A 24,100-nucleotide genomic window follows, 5' to 3' on the forward strand; every position below is an offset into this window, starting at 1 on the left:
GGGCGCCGCTGTGACCCACACATCAGCTGCAAGCGAACGCCACACGCAGGGCGAGGCAACAGGCAGCGGTCTGTAGCATGTCGCACTAAACGGCCATTTGACCCATTTAAACAAACTAACGAGAGAAAGCGGGGACAGGAGGCAAATGATTATCAATTTCTTGTCATTGTTTTTGTAAAAGCAAACTAGGTCAGCACGATGAGAGAGAAATAATCAAAACCAATTAAAAATGTATCAAAACAAGACTTAATAAAAACAGAGCTATACATAAGTTCTCAAACAAGAAAATGAAAAATAATACAATAAGGAAACTCATGCATCATCTTGCATTAAAAAGCCTTTAAATTAATTAAAATGTCATTAAATTAATAAATTAAAATCAAAGCATTAAAGTGCACATGACTCATTAGACACAACATTTTCTAAAACATAGTTAACACAATTACATTTAAGATTTTGCTAAAGATTGTACCCAGCTTTTTTCTTTGCTACTTCACTGAAATAAAATTATTATTTACCACACCATATTTTCAAAAGCACTGAAACTTGTCATATGCACTTAAAAGGGACTACACAGAGTTTAAAAATGTTAAAATTAAGTATTTTCCTCCCCCTACATGTTCCAGCCATGCCCTAATGTGTAGAATGAGCCCAGACCTGTTCACCACAACTGCCTCTAAAATCATTAAAGCATTAAATTTAATTCAAACTGGCATTAACTCTAGATTTTTTTGAAAACGGTGACATTGCTCTACAAGGTTTACTGTATAGGTTTGTTGAAAATACCAAAATGATGGTCTAAACATATTTAGTTGCAGTTTTGGCTGAAGTTCACCACATTGTTTTGCTAAAAAGTTGCCTGTTTTGTCCAAGTGTCTTTCCTCCATTTGATGAAATGTTTACACATCTTAAGAAATGATATCTGCTGATTTCTTTTCTGCGTTTGTTGCATTAAAATGTAGTATTTGGGCACTAAAAATGTCATCAAAAAGCATTAAATTTGACTTCGGCCTATATATGTAAACCCGGCTTTGTGTCGTCTAACATTGTAATAACTATAATATACTGTATGTTGTGCCGCCCTGAAGCAAAATAGCAAAATCAAGTTCCATCAAAAATGATACAGGCAATGTTCAACATAAAGAGGCAGAAAAACAAATCCACAGAAAAGCTGCATATTCAGCTTTTGGCTGGAAATGTGCATAATGTTTCCAGTTGTGTTCGATCCTTTGACTATTGACCCTGATTGATTGAATGTTTGTGCATCTTAAATGAAATGTGCACAGATTTTTATTTTTTTTGCATTGGTGGATTTAAAGATTTTCAGAAAATACTGTCATTCTCTGAAAGCATAATAGCATAAATCTTATTTTAAAGTTGCATTATGACACTTTTTATGTGAAAAAAAAAGTTGACATTTGTGCTTATTTGACCTTGTAGTGACCCAGCGGCTGCATAGGTGGTCAGCATGGCGTCTTTACTTTTGATCACGGTGATCTCTACAAAGCTCCAGGATCAATTGTTTGGAAGGTTTTCACTGCTGACCCTCTCACCAGAAAACCTACAAAACAATTGATCCTGGAGCTTTGTAGAGATCACCGTGATCAAAAGTAAAGTGGCCATGCTGACCACCCATGCAGCCGCTGGGTCACTGCAAGGTCAAATAAGCACAAATGTCCACTTTTTTTTCCAGATAAAAAGTTGCATAATGCAACTTTAAGGTTTTGGGAACATAGAAATGATGAAATTATAACAAAAAGCTTCATAAAAAAACAGGACTGAACCAATCCATAAGAAGCCAAAAAAGCACCATGACCTTGTATTTTTATGAAATATTCACAAAAAAATCGTACATACCGTACCTTCAAATCCAAATTCAACAAAACTAATAAACAGCGAAATAGGAAATGGTAAAATGTACCCTCTGCATCACCTTTGGGACCTGCCTGAACGCCCCCGTCTAATCCCGTATCTGTCCCGGCAGGACACACTCGTCTCACCTCTGTGTTTTACAAGCTGCTGCTCCTCTGTTTTCCCATTAATAAGATATAAAGTTGGAGAGCTCGTCTCGCCGCGGTCGCCCCGGACAGAAATGATTGAGTTTTAATTTATCGGCGCGTGTCCGTGTGTTTTATGAGTCGCTCGATGGGATGGATGTCTCGTTTGTTGCCGTGGAGACCGAAGGATAAAACAATGTCGCTGTGACCGAAAGAGGCAGGAGCGTATGACATCTATGTCGGGTGACAGTGCAATTGTTTTTGATTGATCTGCGTGCATTCACATCTTGTATTGAAACGATTGGGGCCTAAATCATATAGACCGTAACAAAAACACGACACAATCCTTTGCAAACAACAGAGTATCTCTTCCCCATGGATCTTTATGCTGCTACAGGGTTTATACAGGTACATTATACAGCCGGACATCAAATCAAACGCTTTCCAATGCCATTTTTATGCCCAAACACGAAATCTTTAAAGCCACAAATGCAACAAAATCAGTGCATATTTCATTAGAGGGACCATACGGAGTTTAAAAATGTTAAAATTAATTATTTTCCTCTCCCTACATGTTTCAAAAATGTCCTAAAGTGTAGAATGAGCTCAGACCTGTTCACCACAACTGCCTCTAAAATCCTGCACTGTCACTCAAAAAGGTGTTAATTCGGGTCTGAAGTGCCGTCATTCACAAGCTTAATATAGAAGGTGCAGTTACACATATGGCCTGAGGTGGCAGTAGTGAGTATAAAATGGCTAACTTGCATCTAGCCCCTTTAAGGATGCGCAAACATTCAATAAATGGAAAACATTGTGTACATTTTCAGCCGAAACTGCACCTGAATTTGTTTTGGACCACATTTTTTTTGTATTTTCGAATAAAGGGCCTATATCATGCAAACCATGTTGTTTTGCTATTTCCTTATCAAAAACACCGCCGAGTGTTTTTTCAATTCATTCACGCAGTTATCAGCAATCATTCTGAGTAGGGCTGAAACAACTAATCGATTAATCGACAACTAATCGATTACTAAAATAGTTGTCAACTATTTCAGTAATCGATTAATCGTTTTCTAGTAAACACAGACTAAAATAGAGCAAAAAGAGACATGACAATTATGTATTTTGGATGAAAACCTACTTTGTTTTTAAAGTTAGGGTCTGCAGTGTTTTGTACATTGTAAATTTCATAAATATCTGTCTTTGTCTCGTCCAATCAGAAAGCAGAATTAGCACAAAGAGCCCCCTACAAACGTTTACTTAAAGTTTACTCCATCAACATGTGTCTATGTGATAAAAAAAAATTGAAAAAATACAATTTCCATGCACCTTTCACAGCCAAGCGATTAATCGATTAATCGTAAAAATGATCGGTAGATTAATCGATTACCAAAATAATCGTTAGTTGCAGCCCTAATCCTGAGTCCTGCTGCTCCGCCCTCTCCTGGAAAATGCTGACTTGCTCAGTTGTGTCGTCAGAGCGGAACGGAAGTGCTCGACGTCTGTAATGTAATGCCTTAATTCTTTGCTTACGGCCTGATTTTAATTTGTAAAACAGCTTTTTCATTATTTCTGTTGTGTCGTTCTGTCTGACGAGTCCGCGCTGCCCCTGCAGGAAAAACAAATGCTCCCTCTGAGCGTCTGAACAGATGTAATGTTTGCTCCGAAAGCTTTGAAGAAGGAGCTCTTTCTAACCTACTCTGGACACGTCTGTTCTTTTTTCTTACCTAACGATAATGTCACAGAGAAAAGCGTTTTTGGCGGTGAGAGGTGCAGGACTTTATTCAACCTGCCAAAGAATAGGCCACTCGCCAGAAGTTGGAATTTGTCTCCGGGATTCGGCGTCTATCAGCCAGAAAAGTGTTTTTCTGTGACTGTCACTGAGGCCATAGTTCACTAAACATCCATCAACCAAAGTGGATTAAGTTTTATAACCAACACGAGTCCCATAATGTAAACCCCCGATGGACCAGAGCGGTGAGTAAATCAAAACGCGTGTTAGCGTGTGTGTTAGCTTGTGTGTGTTAGCCATTTATGAAGCTGTGTTGCTGATGTCAACTCCTTATAACTGCATCGTGAAGCAACTTAACTTTTTGCTGTGGTATTTATATTTCTACTACAGTAAAGTTGGATGAGCAGAGTGAGGGGGCGGAGTTAACTGAATCGAAGCGTTTTGTCTTCCGGGTTGGAAAAATACCTCCAGAAAACACTTATATTTATCACAAAAATGTGTGCTCCGTAATGGTAGCGGTACAACATATCATATAAATGCCTCTACTTTACGTTGGAATGGCTAAAATAGCATGATACAGATCCTTTAACTTACACAGTAAAATAGTCGAGCAATGTCATTATCTTCCAATAAATCTGGATGCCTGGAATCCAATTTTTAGACGCGATTCCTTTAATGACTGTGAGCGCTTTTTACTGCCCTGCGAGGACCCTCTTATAACCTGCCATCCCTGTAGTTTACACCTCTACAAACATGCTCCGACACGAGTGTGATTTTTCTATTAGTTCAGCAGTTCATATTTCAGGCTCTCTCTTAATCCTCACAAAGGCAAACGCCGGTGTCCTTCGGTGTCCAAGAAAGCTTTTAAACGACGTGAGCCGTCCGTGCGCAAACTGACAAGCGAAACAGGAGCAACCAAGAATAAATATTTCTTTTTTTTATTATTGTTATTTTGGTCATCATTACAACCAAATTACATGCGCTTTTGAGCCGTGCTGTATAAACATTTACCATAACCTCACCCCCCTCCCTTCCCTGCGTGTGTCCTGCCCCAGACCCATTGATTTTATCGGGCCAGTCCAGAGTCGGACCTGAGCCAGAGTCCAGTCAGTGACAGAGGCGCCAACAGGTCATTAGTGTCATAACATATCCACTCATGCAGACTAAAGCAGGACCGAATCGGGGGACTAAGTGAGGGCTAAACCGGGACAGACTGAACCAGGTCTGAACCGGGCCGCTGTGTCATAACTGTCTTCCATATCCTATACACGGAGGGGCTTGTGGCAAATACCCGCCCCCCCCCCTCAAAGTTCAGCGAGAGTTCAGCGCATCGATATGGGGCGTGGTGGACATGAGCTGGAAAGGAGTTCTTGACTGACCCGGACAAACCAGTTCCGTCCGGGACTAAATCAAGACTAAAACAATATTTTATGTGTCCACGAAGTCTCACAGTTCGCCAAAACAAGCTGCAGTGATTTGTGGTTGCGAATGGATTAGGTTTGCAGTGTATGTTTTTTAAATCATAATTCAGATCAAGGACGAAAAAGTGCGAAACTAAATGCAAGAGTTGCAATCATTTTAGAAACTACAGAGACTCCCATAGAGACAGGACTTTACTTTGTGGAAGACATATTATATAACTTGAAATAATTGTAGCCTTTGCGATTTGAGACTCGCCACCATTACAGTCAATCAAAGTGTATTTATATATAGCACTTAACAACAACACCAGGAAAACCAAAGTGCTTCGCAGAAAGATGAAACAATACATAATGATTACATCACAGACACAATTCAAAGAGTTCTACACTGCAAAAAGTGAATATCAAGCATTGGCTTAAATGACTTGAATTGAGGAAATGTATCTTGTTTTGAGCGGTTTTCACTCATTTAGACACTTTTCCTGATCGGACCAAGTTTACTTTGCTTGTTTTGAGGACATTTCAGACCAGTTCTAAGGTAAATATCGCTTGAAATAAGAAAGTAAAATTACCAATGAGATAAGACCAATTTTCTTACCCCATTGGCAAAGAAAATGACCTGAAATAAGGACGAAATGTATCGAAACGAGTCAGAAACATCTCAGAACAAGTGAAATAATCTAGGACAAATACCCAAGAACTTCTTAACTAGTCAAAACAGCTAAAATTTGGATTATTGTGCTCAAATTGAGATGTTTATACTGATCTAGTTAATTACTTTTTGCAGTGTAGGTGTTCAACGCCACGTTTAGAGATGAGTCTTTAACCTGGACTTAAAAAGGGACAATCAGGGTGATGAGTTAGTAAAAAATCTTATATATCTGTAGTGCTGACAGCTTCTTTCACAAGTTTGGTCTTTGAAGGGTGACCAAAACCATGACTAATCTTGGAAAACACCAAGACAACGAGTAAACCAACCAAGGATCGCCAACTATAAACCTGGACTACAGTAAATACTTTCTATTTACTTAATACAGAGATAAACAATGACTAAAGCAAGTAAGTAAGTAAAATGTATTTATATAGCGCCTTTCACAGACCAGCGCTTCCCATAAAAAACATACTGTAAATACAATACACATACAAGTCACATGACATTATGTTGGGGATGCACAAGATAGAAATAGAAAAGGCACAATACACATAGGACCTAAGAATGGTGAGGCGAAAAACTTGGACCAAACCTGCGAGCATCATAGAGCAACGTCTCTAAACAATTCCAAGCAGGACAAATCATGACCTGAAATGAATGGGAACCAGAATTTCTACAAATCAAGTTAAGGACAACAACTACACTGTAAAATGTAAAAATTGTTTCAACTCTAAAAAATAACTCCATGGGCTGCCAAGAAATTTTAGGTTGAACCAATAACAAATTTACAATGTACTCGATTTGAAATTTGAGATTCACTTCTTCAGTTCAATTGTGTTCTTAGGTTAACTGTTTTCAGTAGTAGCTGACGTTCTTCACTTCAGACAACTGAGAACAGTTATGTCAACCTAAGAACACAATTGAACTGAACTGCCTAAAGAACTGAATCTCAAATTTCAAATGACTAAACTGCGAGCATCATAGGTCTAAAGCCATGTCTCTAACCAATTCCTAGCAGGACAAATCCTGACCTAACCTGAATCTGAATCAGTATTTCTACAGTCAAGTTAAGGACAACAACTACACTGTAAAATGTAAAAAAAATGTTTCAACTCAAAAAACTAATTCCAAGGGCTGACAAGAAGTTTTAGGTTGAACCAATACATTTACAATGTAGTCAATTTGAAATTTGAGATTCACTTCTTCAGTACATTGCAAAGTTGTTATTGGTTCAACAAAACATTTCTTGGCAACCCTTGGAATTAGGTTTTTGAGTTGAAACAATTTGACATTTTACAGCGTAGGATTAAAACAGTCGCAATCAGCCATAATCTAGACGAGACACAGCAACACTTTACAATGATAGAACAATAAAAAGGGGGAAGTATTTACACCAAACCAGTACTATAGATATGGGGAGTGGAATATTAAAGCAGTACTAAGTAATGTGTTTACCTTAATAAATCCTTTTTGTAGTCCCTGTGGGGGCAATACAAGTGTTTATGGGATGATCGGTGGTCTTTTATCTCCCCCTGGTGTCTCTGGCCAGAAAACCATGCTCGCAACTTGACTGCCACCGGACCGGAGCCACCAATACACACTAATAGAATCACGAAGAAGAAGCTAACATGCTAACGGGCAAAGCTAACTGCGGGCTAGCGTCACTTTAAACAGTACAGCCAAGATTGAGTGAAAAAAAAAAATTCCATTGTGTAATTGGATGTATATCCCTCTCTCCCTTCGCCTTTTCTGTCAGCGTAGTATTTACTCTCCAAGACAAGTGCTACGACACCTGTAGTTGCGCTTATGGCCTCTAGGAGCAAGAGTTACTTACTACTGCTTTAAAAGCCAAGGCCTGGACTACCAAGACTAAATTGGGATGACGCCAAACTAAATGAGGTCAAAACCAGGACGTAACAATGACAATAGAACTGGAACCAACGCCAAGGTACAACAATATTTATCATACGATGCTCATACAGTCATTTCCATCCTACTTCATTTCTATCCCTGGATAATGTCATAGATGTCTCGTTTAACTCTAACAGCCAATTGATGAGAGGTATTCTACAAAGGCAGATGCAGATGACGAAACCTGGCGACTAATCCAGGACTAAACTAAGACTAAACCGTGTCTAAACCTGTGTTATGTAACCGTGGCTGTGCAGTGGGGAGGAGATGAGCGTGTGCGTTTGCAGCCTTTGAGGACTCTGCTGATGCTTCTGTGTCAGAGAGAGAGAGGGTGAGGGAGAGAGAGGGGAGGGGGCCGCCTCCCTGCCTGCCTGCATGCTTCGTCGTATTTCTGCACAGCAACCCAGGGCCAAAGCGATGATCCGTTAGCATGACGTCACCCGGAGTGTCCCCGCGATTTCGGACAGTCTGGCGTGATGTCACTTCCTGCGCGAGCTGTCACCTAAAATTATGCCACGTTCATTGCGTAATCCCCGACCATTCCCCCTTTAATCCCCCTGAAATACTTCAATTGCATGAGGTACATAAAATGAATCAAAACGCATCATATTTTGGCTGTTTTTACTGGAAATCTAAGCTAAGTTTCTAATTAACTCATTTGTCATGTCAATACGTTGTTGAACAGATGTGGAAACAAATCATGAGATCCGAGCTCCAGATGCGACAAGATGAATCAATGTTTTTCAATCAAAGAGCCTCAAACTGCGAGACTTCAACACAAACAAAGTCTAGTCCTTTGAATATTTGCTACTTTACTTTACCTTATGAGCCTTGGTGTTTTTTGTAGTAGACTCAAAACAATGTGTGTATCTAGAAAATATCCTCATGTTTGATGATATTATAAAAATGTAGTTATATTAAAGACCAGCAGAATGCGCACTTGTACAGGGCAGCAGTGCAAAAAAGATCCTGCATCAGTTTTGAGTAATCTTCAAGTAATCCTGTTCACTTTGGTTGTTTCTTCTTCTACTGCTGGAGTTCTCTGATTTGTACTTCCTTGATTATGGGGCGCGGGAACTTCCTTATTTGCCACTTTGGGATTGGTGTGCCGACTTACAATAAGGGGAGGATTTCGTAGTGAAGAAGAAGAAGATCTTTATTTATATAGGGTAGACATGGTCACAAAGTGCTTTACATGAGAGAATTTTACATTCACTCTAGGACTGAACGATATGCACAAAATTTCATATCTCGATATTCATGCCAGATATCTCGATATTGATACGATACTATGGGTTAGGTGAAAACCAAGCATTTTTCCAAAAAATAAAAACAAAATACAAAAGAGTGTAGTTTCATTGATGAAAACCTATATTGTTTATATCTTGCTTTTTCAATATTAATGTTTTTAATGTTTATATGTTTTTGTATACTTTATTGTCCCCGTAGGGAAATTCGTCCTCTGCATTTAACCCATCCTTCGATGCCGCTGGGGCAACCCGTAAGGAGCAGTGGTCGACGGCAGTGCCGCGCCCGGGGACCCATCTCCATGATGTGGAGCCAGGCTGATGGTCAGAATCACCTGGCTGGAGGATTCACCTATTGCACATGTTTTTAGTGGTAGGGGAAACCGGAGTACCCGGAGGAAACCTATGCAGACACGGGGAGAACATGCAAACTCCACACAGAAAGGCCCCGTCCTGGTGGGAGTCGAACCCGGGACCTTCTAGCTGTGAAGCGGAGACGCTAACCGCTGCGCTACCGTGCCGCCCGATATCTCGATATCGATACGATGACGATGTGTCTTTCAGCCCTAATTCACTCCACACCCAGTGGTGGTGAGCTACCCTGGGGGGAGACTAACAGAAGCTCTGACCACCACCATTCACTCACTCACATCATTTCATCCTGGCCTATTGTACATGTTTTAGTGGTAGGGGAAACTGGAGTACCCGGAGGAAACCTACGCAGACACGGGGAGAACATGCAAACTCCACACAGAAAGGCCCCGTCCAGGTGGGAATTGCACCCAGGACCTTCTAGCGAGAACGCTAACCGCTGTGCTACCACTGTGCCGCCCCCGACAAAAAGCGTGTTGCACAGCAATGACAGAGTGGCAAAGAGTGAAAAATACGCCTCTACAGCAAAGGCATGCAGCTCCCATCAACCACAGCATGTTTGCGACTGAAACCCCCCATCCAGCCTCTTCCATTGGGCCCTCCCTCACCCCCTGTGACCTTCCTTAACATTAGCACCCCACTTTTTAAGCAAGGAAGTTCCCACACCCCATTGTGTCATTGGTGAAACCTGAAACCATCCTGCACATTTTTAAACCCTAAAATCCAACACTGAATTGACAGGGCGAGTGAGCACTGCTGTGGGTTTGGTATATTATAAAGTCAGGTGCTCTACTAGGATCCGAATGCAAAAGGCTTCATTTGAAAAAGAGAAAGGAGGTACGAATCCGGTAAAAATCCTTTTTTTGGTGTCCCTCCACATAAAAAAGGATTTTTACTGATAAGTTGGTTGTGCCTCCTTTCTCTTTTTCCAACAGTGAACTGGTTCTGCACTGTGTTGTTCATCACGTGTTATGAAGATGAAAACCATGCTGTACAATGACTTATTCCCACTGATGCCTGGTGTACACTGTGATTTTTCGATGTCACATTGCACGACGTGGGGATTGGAAAATCGTGAACCTGTGCGATGGTTCGAAGAGACAATACAGCAACGACCGAAGTTTTGTCACAGAAGCTTCATGCTTCAGAGGGCGTGTGTTTAACTGTGGCAAGTGCCGCATGCTTGCGTTGTTTATCGGACCCGCTCATGCCTGGCCTCTGTTGCTTATGACTCTGAAGGCGTGCGGTGTTGATGACACTTGACACTTGACACAGATCCTATAGCTGCAGCGAGAGGAGGCTCACTCTGCGACTCGCCTTCCAAAACATCAGACACTGCCTGATGTCGGTCGTGGCTCGTCTTTGCTCGTACAGCGGTTCTATTTCAAATCTTTGTCCCTGTCTCACTGTACGTTGTTCAAAATCACACTGTGCACCCATCTTAAAGACTCTAAGCATAATCCTTCAGAAATGAATATCTACATCAGTTTAAATGTCTCACATTGAGCATAATAATTCAAATTTGAGATTTAGCATTTGACCTAGATTATTTCACCTGTTCTGAGATGTTTCTGACTCCTTTCAATGCATTTTGTCTTTATTTCAGGTTCATTTATTTGCCAATGGGGTATGAAAATTGCACAATATCACTATTCTCAATTTCTCAATCATGTAACCCCATGCTTGATGTTTAGTTTTTGCTGGCGCCTGTGTCTAGGGTCACTGTCTTATCCTTACAGAAACATTATTTCAAATCACAAAACATAATATCAAAGCTGCGGCATCCAAAAGAATGTGTCTGAGTCTGATTTTAAGCCCCGCATGCTTCACTGTATTATAAAATGTGTTGGTTGGTATTAAAGATGATGCCGTTAAAAAAACCCTTAACACATTTCAGCCATTGATAGCCGCCTCGTCGCCTAGTCAATCATACGGCACCATTTCCTGCCAGAGAAATGCCAGCTCCTCTCTGCGCTGACATGAAGCCTCGCAGTCTGATAGAGACAGCGCTGACCTATATAAGAAGGAGGCTAAAATATTTATGGATGTGAGTGTCCTAATTGGGAGGCCACTGGGAGCACCGCCGGCCTCCTCAGCCAATCACGGCGCAGCAAAAGGTGAGGCCACGGGAGCCGGGGTCCGAGCTGCCGCCGGAAACTTTATCCGAGGAGCAATTTTAATGTAAAGTGGAAATGGGAGACGAGTGAGTCAGTAATAGGTGGTGTCTGAAAGGAACAGAAGCTGAAGTGTCTTCTTTTGCATTACTTTGGGTTTTCACATTGGTATTTCACGTTTTCTGATTCACAATGATTTCGACAAAATACTGTTGTTTGCCGGGAGAGGGGAATAGTACATAGCCTATAGACGACAAAGCATTTTAAAGCCACACTGCGGATCATTTCATGTCACAAGAGGGGCCGACATTGCTGCAGTACCTCCATATAAGGGCGGCAGAACAAGCTAGTTCTCCATAAGCAAGCATTGCACTTTCGACATGTTAAAAACAACTGTAAAGCCTGGTGCCTAATTTTCCTAAACTTTCTACAGCTAGACTTTCCTCCTGTGATAACGCTGGGTAAGGCACAAATACAGGGACCAGGCTGGTTTTCGTAAGGAACATTTTAGAAATCGTATTGTGATGAGGGCCGGACTTTGATTGACAGGCCGTTAGCATTAAAGCTAATGGCGCGGGCACGGCTACGACCACACTACACGAGAGGGCTGAGCCTAAATTGAAGATCCCGCCCTTATGCCCTTTTTAGGAACGTGCTCCGTCAGAGCTGGGGAGGAGCATACATAGTTATTATGGCAAACGGAGAGGAGTGAGGAGGAATTGTCCATTATTTTTTTACGGTCTATGGGGATAGCGGTTCGGTGCAAGTGCAATATAAATGTATGGGGATATGGGTTTTTATAAAGCCAATGCCAATATACACGCCCAATATTTTTTGATTTTTCGGTCAATAATTCTATATAAACATAAATACTTATTGCTGATTTGATTTCATTAGCTACTTTAAGTGAAATAATCACAGTTTCAGTCCCAGCCTTGATTAGCTGCCACTAGCTTCAGCATGCGGTTGCTAACATTAGCATACTGTTGCTAGCCGCGGCAATCGAAAACACAATTGCTGAGGTTAAAATTAACTCAGCGATTAAATTCTCCAGGTTCTGTGTTTCAAACGCCCATATTCACTGAGGTTTGGTTGGTGAAACTTGTTAATTTATTTATTTATTTATTTATTATTTTACCTTTATTTAACCAGGTTAAAAAGTCATTGAGATTTAATAATCTCAATGACATATTTTACAAGAGTGACCTGGCTGAGATGCAGCAACACATCATAAAACAGTTTACATCAAATACAAAATACAAATACAAAATATAAAATACATCTTAGGTAAAACAACAGCAACCATCATGGCTTAGTACACATTTTTTCAGTTTAGATTTAAAAGAGTGAAGGGAGACCAGCTCACGAAAACTCAGCTCATTTTGCAGCTGATTCCAATCAGAAGGAGCACAATATTTAAAAGCATTTTTCCCCATGTCAGGGGGAGGAACTGAAAGGAAGATTCAATCCTGTGAACGAAGGCTGTACATAACAAACTTGTAGCTAATCCATTTTCATTGCGATGTTTCTCAGTTCCCCTGAAGCTTACGAAGTTATGGACTCGTTTTACAGCTCTGACTTAGCTCTGTAGTGCAAAACAGTAGATATCCGTCAATTTATCAAATATCGGCGCCAGAACGGCTGATAGCCCATACGGTAAAATCCCCAAATATCTAGTATTTACAGTATAATCTCAGAACAAAATGTAGTTTTTGGTTTTGCGTTAGACGGCAGCTAAAACACGCACAACAATCTAGCACTGGATCTATCTATTGAAGGTCGTCTCATGATCGGAGCGTCGGAGGTTTGAATCCCAGCTCCTGACAATGCACACTGTCGTTGTGTCCTTGGGCAAGACACTTCACCCACCTTGCCAAAATATAGACACATAGACTTTAGTACGAAGCATAGTGAATTGTTACACCCCATACTACTACTACTTTTATTGCAGTGGGTTGTCGAAATAAAGCACATGGAAAGAGGACCTTTTGTGCTTAAACCTCCATCTTTATCTCCATGGAAACGACCTGGTGCTGTCCCGCTCAAAACAAAGGTCTGAGGAAAGGTGAGTCCACACACAGTAAAGAATCACGTATGCTTTTAGAGATAGAGATATGAATTTTACCAATAAAAACACCCTTAAAGGGACTATACGGAGTTTAAAAATGTTAAAACTAAGTATTTTCCTCCCCCTACATGTTCCAGCCATGTCCTATGTAGAATGAGCCCAGACCTGTTCACCACAACTGCCTCTAAAATCCTGCACTGTCACTCAAAAAGGTGTTAATTCGGGTCCGAAGTGCCGTCATGCACAAGATTAATATAGAAGCTGCAGTTACGCAAAAGACCTGAGGTGGCAGTAGTGAGTATAAAATGACTAACTTGCATCTAGCCCCTTTAAAGAAGTGAAAAGTGACACACTGTGGCTTGAAAACAGTTCTGGAAAATAACTTAACACCTGTCTTTATAGCGGAGTAGGTAATTGGACGGGTGGCGTGATTCATAGAACTGTAATAACATAGTCATTATGGGAAATCGACTCTGGGATGGGCTGGAAATATAGGCCAAATCTGTCCCCACTTTTTTAATTTCTTGTTACTTGGATAGTGTGTTTCTGAAACCACAAAGCCAACATGGGGACGCAGCCAGTAAGTATCAGCCGTTTTGTTCGAATGCAAGAAAAGAGCTGCTCTCTACGTCCCGGGATGGCTTGAGACGCGGAGGAGACAGACTGCGCTGGACTCATTACTGCAGCAGTTTAACCGAGCACATACGGACGCGCAGCGCTCCGAGCCATCGCACCATCATTATCTGAATCTGCAGATCTGCGCACCAAAAAAACCCCCCCGCTCCAAAACAAACCGGACCACAGCAACTGCCCCGAACAAAGGAGAGGAGATTAGCTCTGTCGAAATCTGCAGGAGCTCGAATTAGAGACCAGCACCGGACGAACTGTTCGATCTGAAGGGGCTCAAATCCTTTGGTTTGTTCACTGTCAACGTTTTGGACCATGTGACACCTCAATCACTATCGCGCCGCACTAGCCTGGCTTTACCAGAACCTCGAACTTAGCGCATTTTGTTCCAGGGTCTGGAACTTCACAATTGAGCTCCGTTATCAGGTGGGAAAGGTGAACTCCTCACCTCCTGGACCTGATTTTCGCTATAGCGTTTGATCGTGACGTATGTAATGCGCCCGAGTGAGTGAAGCAGCTCTATCAGAACTCTATCATAACTCTATCAGAACTCTATCAGAACTCTATCATAACTCTATCATAACTCTATCAGAACTCTATCATAACTCTATCATAACTCGATCAGAACTCTATAGATACAGACGGCATCTCGTCATAGAAGGGGGCGTGGCTTTACCGAGGGGGAATATAGAATCTTCCCAATTTTCCACTCTTTTTAGCCATTTTCTGGTGGAATATAAACTTATTTATCACACATAAATAAAGTCATGTGTAAATCAGGCCCGTATGGATATTTTCTGACAGCAGATTGTTCAGTAGCTAGCGCTAGCTAACGCTAGCATTAGCCCGATGCTAACATATAGCATCAGGATAGCATTCTCCGTTATTTATGTATTTATGGGCTGTTGAACCACTTTGCTCCTCTCTATGTCTTTGTATCTTTATTTAGTAGAAAACTATATTTATAATTCAGCATTTGTTAAAGTAAAATTATTAGAGAAAGTTTAGATTTTTCTCCAAATTGTTTTTCCCCTTAACAGTTTTTAAACAACCATATATGGGCAATTCAAGAGATGCCGTCTGTATCTATCATAACGTATAGTTAAATTTTAATTTCTGGATATTTGGGAGCCGAGCCAGGACGGATTGAAGAGCTTACATTACGTTCGTATCCGCCGCCATTGCCGAACAACAACCAGCAAATCGGCGCAAATGCTTGACGTCACCGACAACCCCCGCCTCCCCCGCTCGCTGACTGGTAGAAAGTCAATCGATGTAACGCAGCCACTGAGATGAAGCCCAGACGTAAATGTAGGGAAATGATAATTGACCGGAGTTTACGGATGGCTAAGGCCAGGCTAGCGCCGCACTGTACAGGTCAAGGTCCTCTCAGTCTGTTGATAATTTATGGACGCCACTCGCAACTCTTGCACTTGGATACAAACAAACTGGAAAATGGATTTGGTAATACAGACAGATCATATTCAAGTGATCCTTCAGTATTTGTGCACATAAATGATTCAGATTATCTATCATGGATTTTACGTTAATGAAGACAATTATTACAATTAATAATTATTACAACCCTTTTGCCTGAGAGAGGAGGTGTTGGAGCTAAAGGTAAGCATCTACAGTTAATGAGATTTCACTGAAATATATAAATAAAAAATAAATAAATATAATGAATTATGCAAGTGGTTTATTCAAAATCATGACGGGACAGGCAATGAAAACACTTCCGTTCTTCTGTTTTCAGTCGATTGTGTCTTCCGTCAGTGTCCAGCTCAAAGGCTTGTCGCTAATGTAGGGCTGGGCAATTCATCGAAATTGCAATCTCAATAATTGTCATGGGACTTTAAAATCGTCTTTCTTTGGCAGAAACAGAACCTAGTTTTGGAGTAGCTCTACCAGTCGCTCTCCAGCCCTTTCTTGGTAGCTCACAAAAGGCTTTCTGCATCTCTAAACGCACTTCGTAAGTCCCATTTCAGAGCCATTTTCTTTTTGTGTTTGAACATGTTTAACAGAATCTGCAAACTTTTTTTTTATTTCTTCCTATTATGTTGAAATACCATCTTGGCTACCTCTCCAGGGTGAACCCCCTACATCTCAAAGTTACAACTCCTTGACTATTTTGTACCTCACTGGGTAAAAAAGGTTGGAGACCCCTTATATAGAAGGTGTGTATGAATGAATTTACTGCATTTTAATATGAAAAAATAAAGTTGAATTGAAATCGATCAATATGAGCAAGATAAAAAAAATCGTGATTCATCTTTTTGCCAAATCGTCCAGCCCTACGCTAATGTCTGTTTTGCTGTACCAGCTGTTCAGAGTGCCATGTACGCTTTGAGAGGCGTCAAACACACATTCACGAAAAATTTATAGATCATCTGAATTTGGAGCAACATCACCACCTCTACTACATCATAAAGAAGTAGCGAAACGAAAACGCCGTCTGAAATAGGAGGAAAAGCCACAGCAGCTGTGGTTTGAAATGCCTTTCCCGTACCCAGGCATTCGGATCAGAGGAATTTTATGCTTCAATAAACATATGAAAGCGCGGGCGCAATAAACGAGGCACTGGATTACAAACATGTTTTAAAGAGGGTTTGATCATGGCATGATTGCTGGATGGACAGATAAGTTTCAACAAGCCCCAAACCCACACATACTCTGACAAGTGTCAGAGAGATGTAGCCCGGTAAAACTAGGCTATTCCACTGTCACCAACGTACAAACAAAGAATCAGGAAACCGTTTTCATTCATATCTTAGTGCTTTGCAGCAACAGCGCAGAGTTTTTTTTTCTCTACAGAATCGTGCAGCCTGAGATGAACACATACGAGCATCTGATTATAAGCGTCCAAATAGAAGCAACAGCGCGATCCGTGTTGCTCGGTGTGTAGGCTCCATAATGTAGCGTTATGTAAGTTGGTACCTTTTACCATTTAAGGTCAGCACGCACTACACGACTTTTCTAGTCTTAAACGATTTTATATAGAATGGGGGTCCACACTACACTAAAATCCGCAAAGATATAGGCCTGTGTTTGTGAGGGAAACATGTGCGTGTCCCGATTGGTCAACGGTGTCAACAATGTCACAACACCCCAGTGCTAGTTTACTGCTACTACGAAGCCTTCAATTTGGCTATAGTTCTGTCAAATAGAGATAAAAGTTGGCGGCACGAAGAAGCAGGACGTATTTCAGTGGATTTAATAAGAAAAGGAGACGGACCTCAGCCCAGAGATGGAGGAGACAGCGGGGGAGACAGCAGAGAAAGCGGAGAAAGGCTAGCTGCTGTTAGCGGCGAGGAGAAGCTGAACAGTTCGTGTTCAAACTCAGTAAGTGCCGCTAAACTCTGTTTGCGGTTGAAATGTAGCTTGAAATTAACCTGGCTAACGCCAGACTGCTGTGTGCGCTCGAATCATTTTGAACTGCACAGCAGCCTGGGGACCATGGCAGAAATTTTCGCATGGATTTGGGAACCAATTACAGAACGAGGAGGGACGGCAAGATGATGACGAGCTATTCGATATACGGAAGCTTGTAGTTTATTTACGGATATAAAAAACGCAACGCTATTTTTCGATGAAGCTTTAGACCTTGTTCTAAATAGTTTAGCTCAAAAGTTTACAGCGGGTACATCATACGTCATCGGACACGATGATACGATTGGCTGTGGCTACGAGCAGACACATGATAGACATTTTTTTATTTTTCGTATCGCCCAATAAACGACTATGGACGATCGTAAATCACACCTCTCCTACGAGAAAATGAATTGGTGGTCCCCAGACTAAATATCACTTGTGATTTTAGTCCGGTTGTTGGCCAGACTAGCTTGAAATGGTGGTTCTCGTGAACTTTTGGTGACATAGTTGTGTTGTTTTGTGTGGGACTGTGGCCATGAAATTAGTTGTTTGCCGCTGTTTTGACAGAGAGATGAGAAGGGAGGCGCGGCGGTGTTTTTCTGTCTTTATTTTCCTCTGTCATTGGCCGCTGCTTTGTCCAAGAAAATCAGGGTTAAAAATCAAACATGTTTGATTTCCTACGACTGGAGCCTAGTCTTTGTGCTGCCCATACTACACGATTGGAAAGCGAGTCCAGTCCTGACCCCCCCACACTACAGGACCTGATGACTCTGTGTGACTGCCTTCGACTAGACACGACTCGAGAAAACTCGGCGCGGCTGAGAATTAGAGCAAAATCGGGCACAAAGATTGTGTATTGTGTGCTAACCTTTACTCTCTTCAGTTGTTTGGACACCACTACAAAATGGCGTGACACCTGTATAAAAGCATTACATGTGGAGATACAGTATTTACATAGGTTGACATGCTCATGAATGGGACTGTCTTGCAAAGAAGCTAGTTCTTATAACATCATCAATAACGACACACGTGCGAGTTTCCGTGGCTGTTGGCTGCTGCGCCTGTTCGTCGTGTTGAATTCCACTACATTTCTCTCTCTCTGTGTCTAAACTGGACACATTTCACAAAACACACTCTTCCGTCTTCTCTCCAAAAACTTATTAAGCCGTCCAGATTGCCTCTTAAGAGCAAATCCGTCCAAATTCAAAAACAAGGCCAGGATTTTGTGCGCTGCCAAAAGCGTTTTAACCAAAACTTAGAGACAGTTTACTCGATAATCGCCTGAGACCGGAGCAGAACGACTAAATCATTTTGTTTTTTATGCACAGTTTCTTTTTTCTTTCTTTCTTTCTTTTCTTTTTTTTCTTTTTTTTCAAAAGTGGACACATTTTTCTTTTTCAGGGGGGCGGGTTGTAACAGTTACCGAAACAGCCGGCGCGGTTGCCATGGAGACTGCTGCGGCGGATGCTACACCGCCACGGTCGCCGCGGAAACACATCCCCGGACGGTTGCCGTGGAAACGCAGCGATCCTCCGGCCCCGCTCCAGGTCCACACTGATCCGACCGAGTGCACTTTCGTTGCACGGAGGAGACGGGCTACTGCAGCAACGTCATCATAGGAAAAGTACTTTCAACTACTACTACTACTACTACTACTACTACTACTACTACTACTACTACTACTAGAACTATGGCTGTGATGGAATAAGACGCCATACATTATTTGTCATTAGAAAGCATAATATCTGATACCAGGAGGCTTTAAATCTACATTTCTTTCATATTAATGACATTGTGCCACTTTACTACTGCCATATATGCAGAAAATATACATGTACTTGCAGTATTTGAAACCCTCACCCATTTGCCGTCAATTTTAGACACATATTTGCCCTCAACCCCATTTGCTTCCTTGAAAAGAGGATATGATTAGGTATTTGATAATAATCTCAGACATATCTTCAAAGAGGGTTCTTGAGTCGACTTCTGTACTCGACACTAAAGTTTCAGCTCAGCCCGTAGACCAGATACCACAAGGAGGAGTTTAGCTCGGCTTAGTCCCTCCCCTCTATTAACAGCTCACACCTGAAGGTAAACTTACACATGAGTTTCAATTTGAACACATCTTTATCACAATTTGTAGAAACAGCAATGTGACTGCTTGCTCTATAGGTGTTCAAATGTATTCAAAAGGTTTGTATAGGTCCTTTCGGGAATGGGATCCAAATTGCAAAAAGGCAGCAAAAGACACTACAAGCAAATATGAAGAGCATAAGGAAGTACTTAAAGGAACAGGCCACCGTTTTTATATAATGAGATATGTTCTTACCTGAGCTTAGACGAGTTGATGTGTACCTGTCTGGTCTTTGTGTGTGCCCTCAGTCACGCAAAACTACCAAAGATGTTGTTAGCATTTGGCTTCTCCCAACATATTCCTATAGCTCCAAACAGGGATGAAGTTGGAAGCGACCAAGCTCTTCCACACGCACGCACAAAGACCAGACAGATGCGTATCAACTTGTCTAAGCTCAGGTAAGAACATATGACAGTATGTATAAACTGTGGCCTGTTCCTTTAAAAGGCCTTTATTTAGTTGATGCACAAATTGTGCTAAGTTTTACAAGAAAAAAAAAGGGGAAATGCTAGTAAATGTACAGGCGATAAATATCGAGCCCAAAAATTTATTGTTTTTCTGTCATTTATTGAACGATAAGTTCAATAAATAATAAGTAATTATCGTGACAGGCCTACTTATAAGCCCATTCCGGCTTAATGATAATAAAAAACAATTCATTCACTTCCTGATTATTCAGGCGAACTACGGTAACTCTTAGCCCCTCCCTCCACCCTTGCTCCCCAGCTCCCCTGTTTCCTTAAAGAGATCAAGGGGAAAAAAGGGGAAAAAATGACCGGGCTATGCTGTGCAGCTGTAGTAAAGCTATGGCGATTGTTTTACTTAGCGATGAAAGGATTAAGCTTATAGCAAGGGATCGAGAGGTGAGGATGGCGGCACTTGGAGTGAGAACGGGGAGTACATTATGGGCTGTTGTTGCTGTGTTGTTTGGGATTAGCTGCTCTCTTTCAGAAAAGGCTCACACGCCCAGTGCCTCAGTCCTGCCCCGACACAGAGCGGGAGCAGAAATCGATGTGTTTACAGGCACACAGCTGTTCACCGCAGCTACTGTTACACTCGGCAGCAACAACACACCGGTGCGGGCCAAGAGCTCAGCAAACGACCCCTGGTCAGAAGAGACGCTCGTCCAGCAGAGATCGCGACTGAAGGCTATGGGCACGGTGGCTTTAACGTACAACAGACACCAAAACATGAATACAAATGGCCCAGCACACACAAAAATATGCATAAAGAGTACTTGTTTTGCTCAAAGAAGTAGTTTTTTTATGGAATGCATGAACAAAACTACTTATTGTTTTAGATAATAATCCATGCACAGGTGTCAAAAAGTACATGTTTATTCTTCTCTTTTGGTATAGTGAGCTGTGTAGTCTGCTATTTGAACATTTGCTACATGGCTTATGCTACAAAACACTTTTTCCACAGTTCATTGTACTGTGTATGTTTTCTTAAGGGGAGACACGGCAGGGAAAATTTGACTAAGTTATATTTTTATGGCACTGAAACAATGGCACTTTTTGGGGAAATGAACACTTCAATTACAAAAATGTAGGGTACGCTTGTAGGAATGCCAGTTATTTACCAATGATTAGAAACATAAAAAGTCTCTTGACAAATGCGCGCACATGTGCATTGTTTGTATGAACTTTGGCATAAGGTGTTTTAAATATTTATTTCATTTCGGGAGTAAAGACACATCATCATTAAAAGCTCTTTCTTAAAAATGTTGTTCAAATGTAATGACTGAGTACTGTGATCATGCTTTTGATTTTAGGAAAGTAACTATAACTGTACTCTAAACACTCTCTAATGAAAGAGTTTTCAAAATTAGTATTCTAAATATGTAGGCTATTCTAAATACATTGGTTTATTTGGTCAGGACAGTGCAAGTTAATGAACAAGCCACACCGGAGTATAGCCTTGGGCTAATTTCCATCGATCGTCCCCCATGCGCACTCTCAAACACACTCTCATTCATCCTGGCCTATTGTAAATGTTTTTAGTGGTAGGGGAAAGTGGAGTACCCGGAGGAAACCTACGCAGACAAGGGGAGAACATGCAAACTCCACACAGAAAGGCCACGTCCCAGGCGGGAATCGAACCCGGACCTTCTAGCTGTGAAGCACAAGCGCTAACCACTGTGCTACCGTGCCGCCCGATCACTATCTATGGGGCGTAACCATAGACATAATAAATAATAGACACCATCTCTTCACTCCTCCCTGTTTGCCATAATCACGTTCTAAAGGCAATCCATGGCGGATTTACAGACTTCTCCTGTGAAGGAACAAGTTCCTAAAAAGGGCATAAGGGCGGGATCTTCACTGTCGACTCGGCCCTTGCAAGGCGTCTAGTTTGATTGTAATCACGCCCGCGCCATTAGCTCTAATGCTAACGGCCTGTCAATCAAAGTCAGACCCTCACTAGTATATGAGATTTCTAAAATGTACCTTATGAAAACCAGCCTGGTCCCTTTAGTTGTAACTAATCCAGCGTTATCACAGCTATCCAGTTGCTTAAAAAGTGTGTGAAGTGCAATGCATTCTAATGGAAAACTAGCTTGTTTTGCTGCCCATATATGGAAGTACTTCAGCAATGGAGGCCCCTATACTACTACTACTACCTCTATACTAGCATCGCGGTCATAAAGCAGTGTAACCAGCAGCCATTGGGCGTAACACAAGCATAATTATCTCCAAGTAATTTTTCTCCCATTTATCGTGTCCATCTCGCCATAATCATCAACAAAACATGGCGTCATCAAAAGATCTGAACTTGAAGAGACTAGATCAGCCACACTCGTACTTCCAAGTTTGTATTTCACCCAAAGACAGTAGGGCGCGACGCGGGGCACTTTGCTCACCCCCCAAAAACAACTCATTTGGTTGGCTCCAAATCGATTCTGATGAAGATGTTATGGCAATGAAGGTATTGTGTTACGAGTGCGTATAGGCTCTAAAACCAAGCCCGACCGAAGAGAAGACAAAACAAATGCAGCACTCACGTAAGAAGTACTCGGAAGGGTCCGCCTCGTAGTCTGTCTCCTCTGGGAAGTGGTCTATCTGTTTACACATGCCTTTGAAGTTTCCTGTAGGAGAGAAAGAGACACACTTTGAACAATCAACATTTTTATTTTTACTCCTAACCAGGAAAGTCCCACTGGGAATTAGAATCTCTTTTTCATGGGGGTTCTGGCCAGACCCTATAGTACATGTTTTGCCACATAAATAATTCACCAGCTTTGTGCATGAAACAAAGTAGCCCTGAGTTTCAATTCAGTGCAATCCAGTATGCAGATTTTACAACAGTTTATGCATTTCTAGGAATCTGTGCGAGCTCAGATTCTTCTAAAACTCTATCGAATGATGTCACAATATGCAGCACAGAAAAGCTTTTGGATTTCACGAGTCGGAAACATAAGAAAACGCAACATTGATCTAAAACAGCTGAAACAAAAAGTAGTTTCACTTCCTGGTTTTCACCCTTCAGCTGTTTCAATACAGTGAACAACAAAAAGATCACAGACTCGTGTTGCTGTTATGTTTTTAATCCACCATGAAAGGATTAAGCCAGAGGTACCTTTTGGGTAATTTGACCCATCTTTAACTTTTAGTCCAGACCCAACAATAAGAAAACCAGCTCCATTAATGATAAGTGATGACAGAATATAACAGACAATAGACAATGTTTCATTATACCATGGTCTGGGTGAAAACTCGATTCTGATTGGCTGGAGGGTGTTCTTTAAAAAGTGTATCATGTACACCTAGTCCGGCAACAGTTAAATAACGGTTAAATCACGTTCTATATAGATACAGACGGCATCTCTGGAATCGCCCATATATGGTCATTTTTGAAAACAGTTAAGGGGGAAAACAATTTTGAAAAAATCTAAACTTTGTCTAATTATTCAAAAACTACTGTAACAAATGCTGAAATATGAACGTAGTTTCTACTAAATAAAGACATGGGGAGGAGCAAAGTGGTTCGACAGCCCATAAATACATGAATAACGGAGAATGCTAACTTCATGCTACATGCTAGCATCGGGCTAATGCTAACGGTTAGCTAGCGCTTGCTACAACTGCCGTTTTTTCAGTTCTACTGAACAATCTGCTGTGAGAAAATATCCATATGGGCCCGATTTACATTTGACTTTATTTATGTGTGATACATAAGTTCATATTCCACCAGAAAATGGCTAAAAAGAGGGAAAATTGTGTTTCTCTAAAGATTCTATTTTCCCCCTCGGCGAAGCCACGCCCCCTTCTACGACGAGATGCCGTCTGTATCTATCACTCTACTGCAGATGTTTCCATAGCAATGATAAACTATTGAGCTGGAACTAAAACAGCTTAAAAAGTGAAATAACTCCTGCCCAGGACTTAAACAAATAAGCAAACAGGCCCCAATGAATAGTTTCAGTTCGTGGGACCCTGGTATAAGCGGGATA

The 24,100-nt window shown here is 41.4% G+C and overlaps 1 protein-coding gene across 1 annotated transcript in view; it reads right to left on the bottom strand.

Moving 5' to 3' along the window:
• Positions 1-24,100, bottom strand: part of cacng2a (calcium channel, voltage-dependent, gamma subunit 2a) — a 138,921-nt gene that overhangs the window by 33,098 nt on the left and 81,723 nt on the right. The window contains exon 2 of the mRNA XM_079564567.1: positions 22,652-22,735. Within this exon, the coding sequence (XP_079420693.1) occupies positions 22,652-22,735 (84 nt within the window). The remainder of the gene's footprint in view (positions 1-22,651; positions 22,736-24,100) is intronic.

The sequence above is a fragment of the Gobius niger genome (assembly GCF_951799975.1).
Source record: "Gobius niger genome assembly, chromosome: 10".
Lineage (NCBI taxonomy): Eukaryota > Metazoa > Chordata > Actinopteri > Gobiiformes > Gobiidae > Gobius > Gobius niger.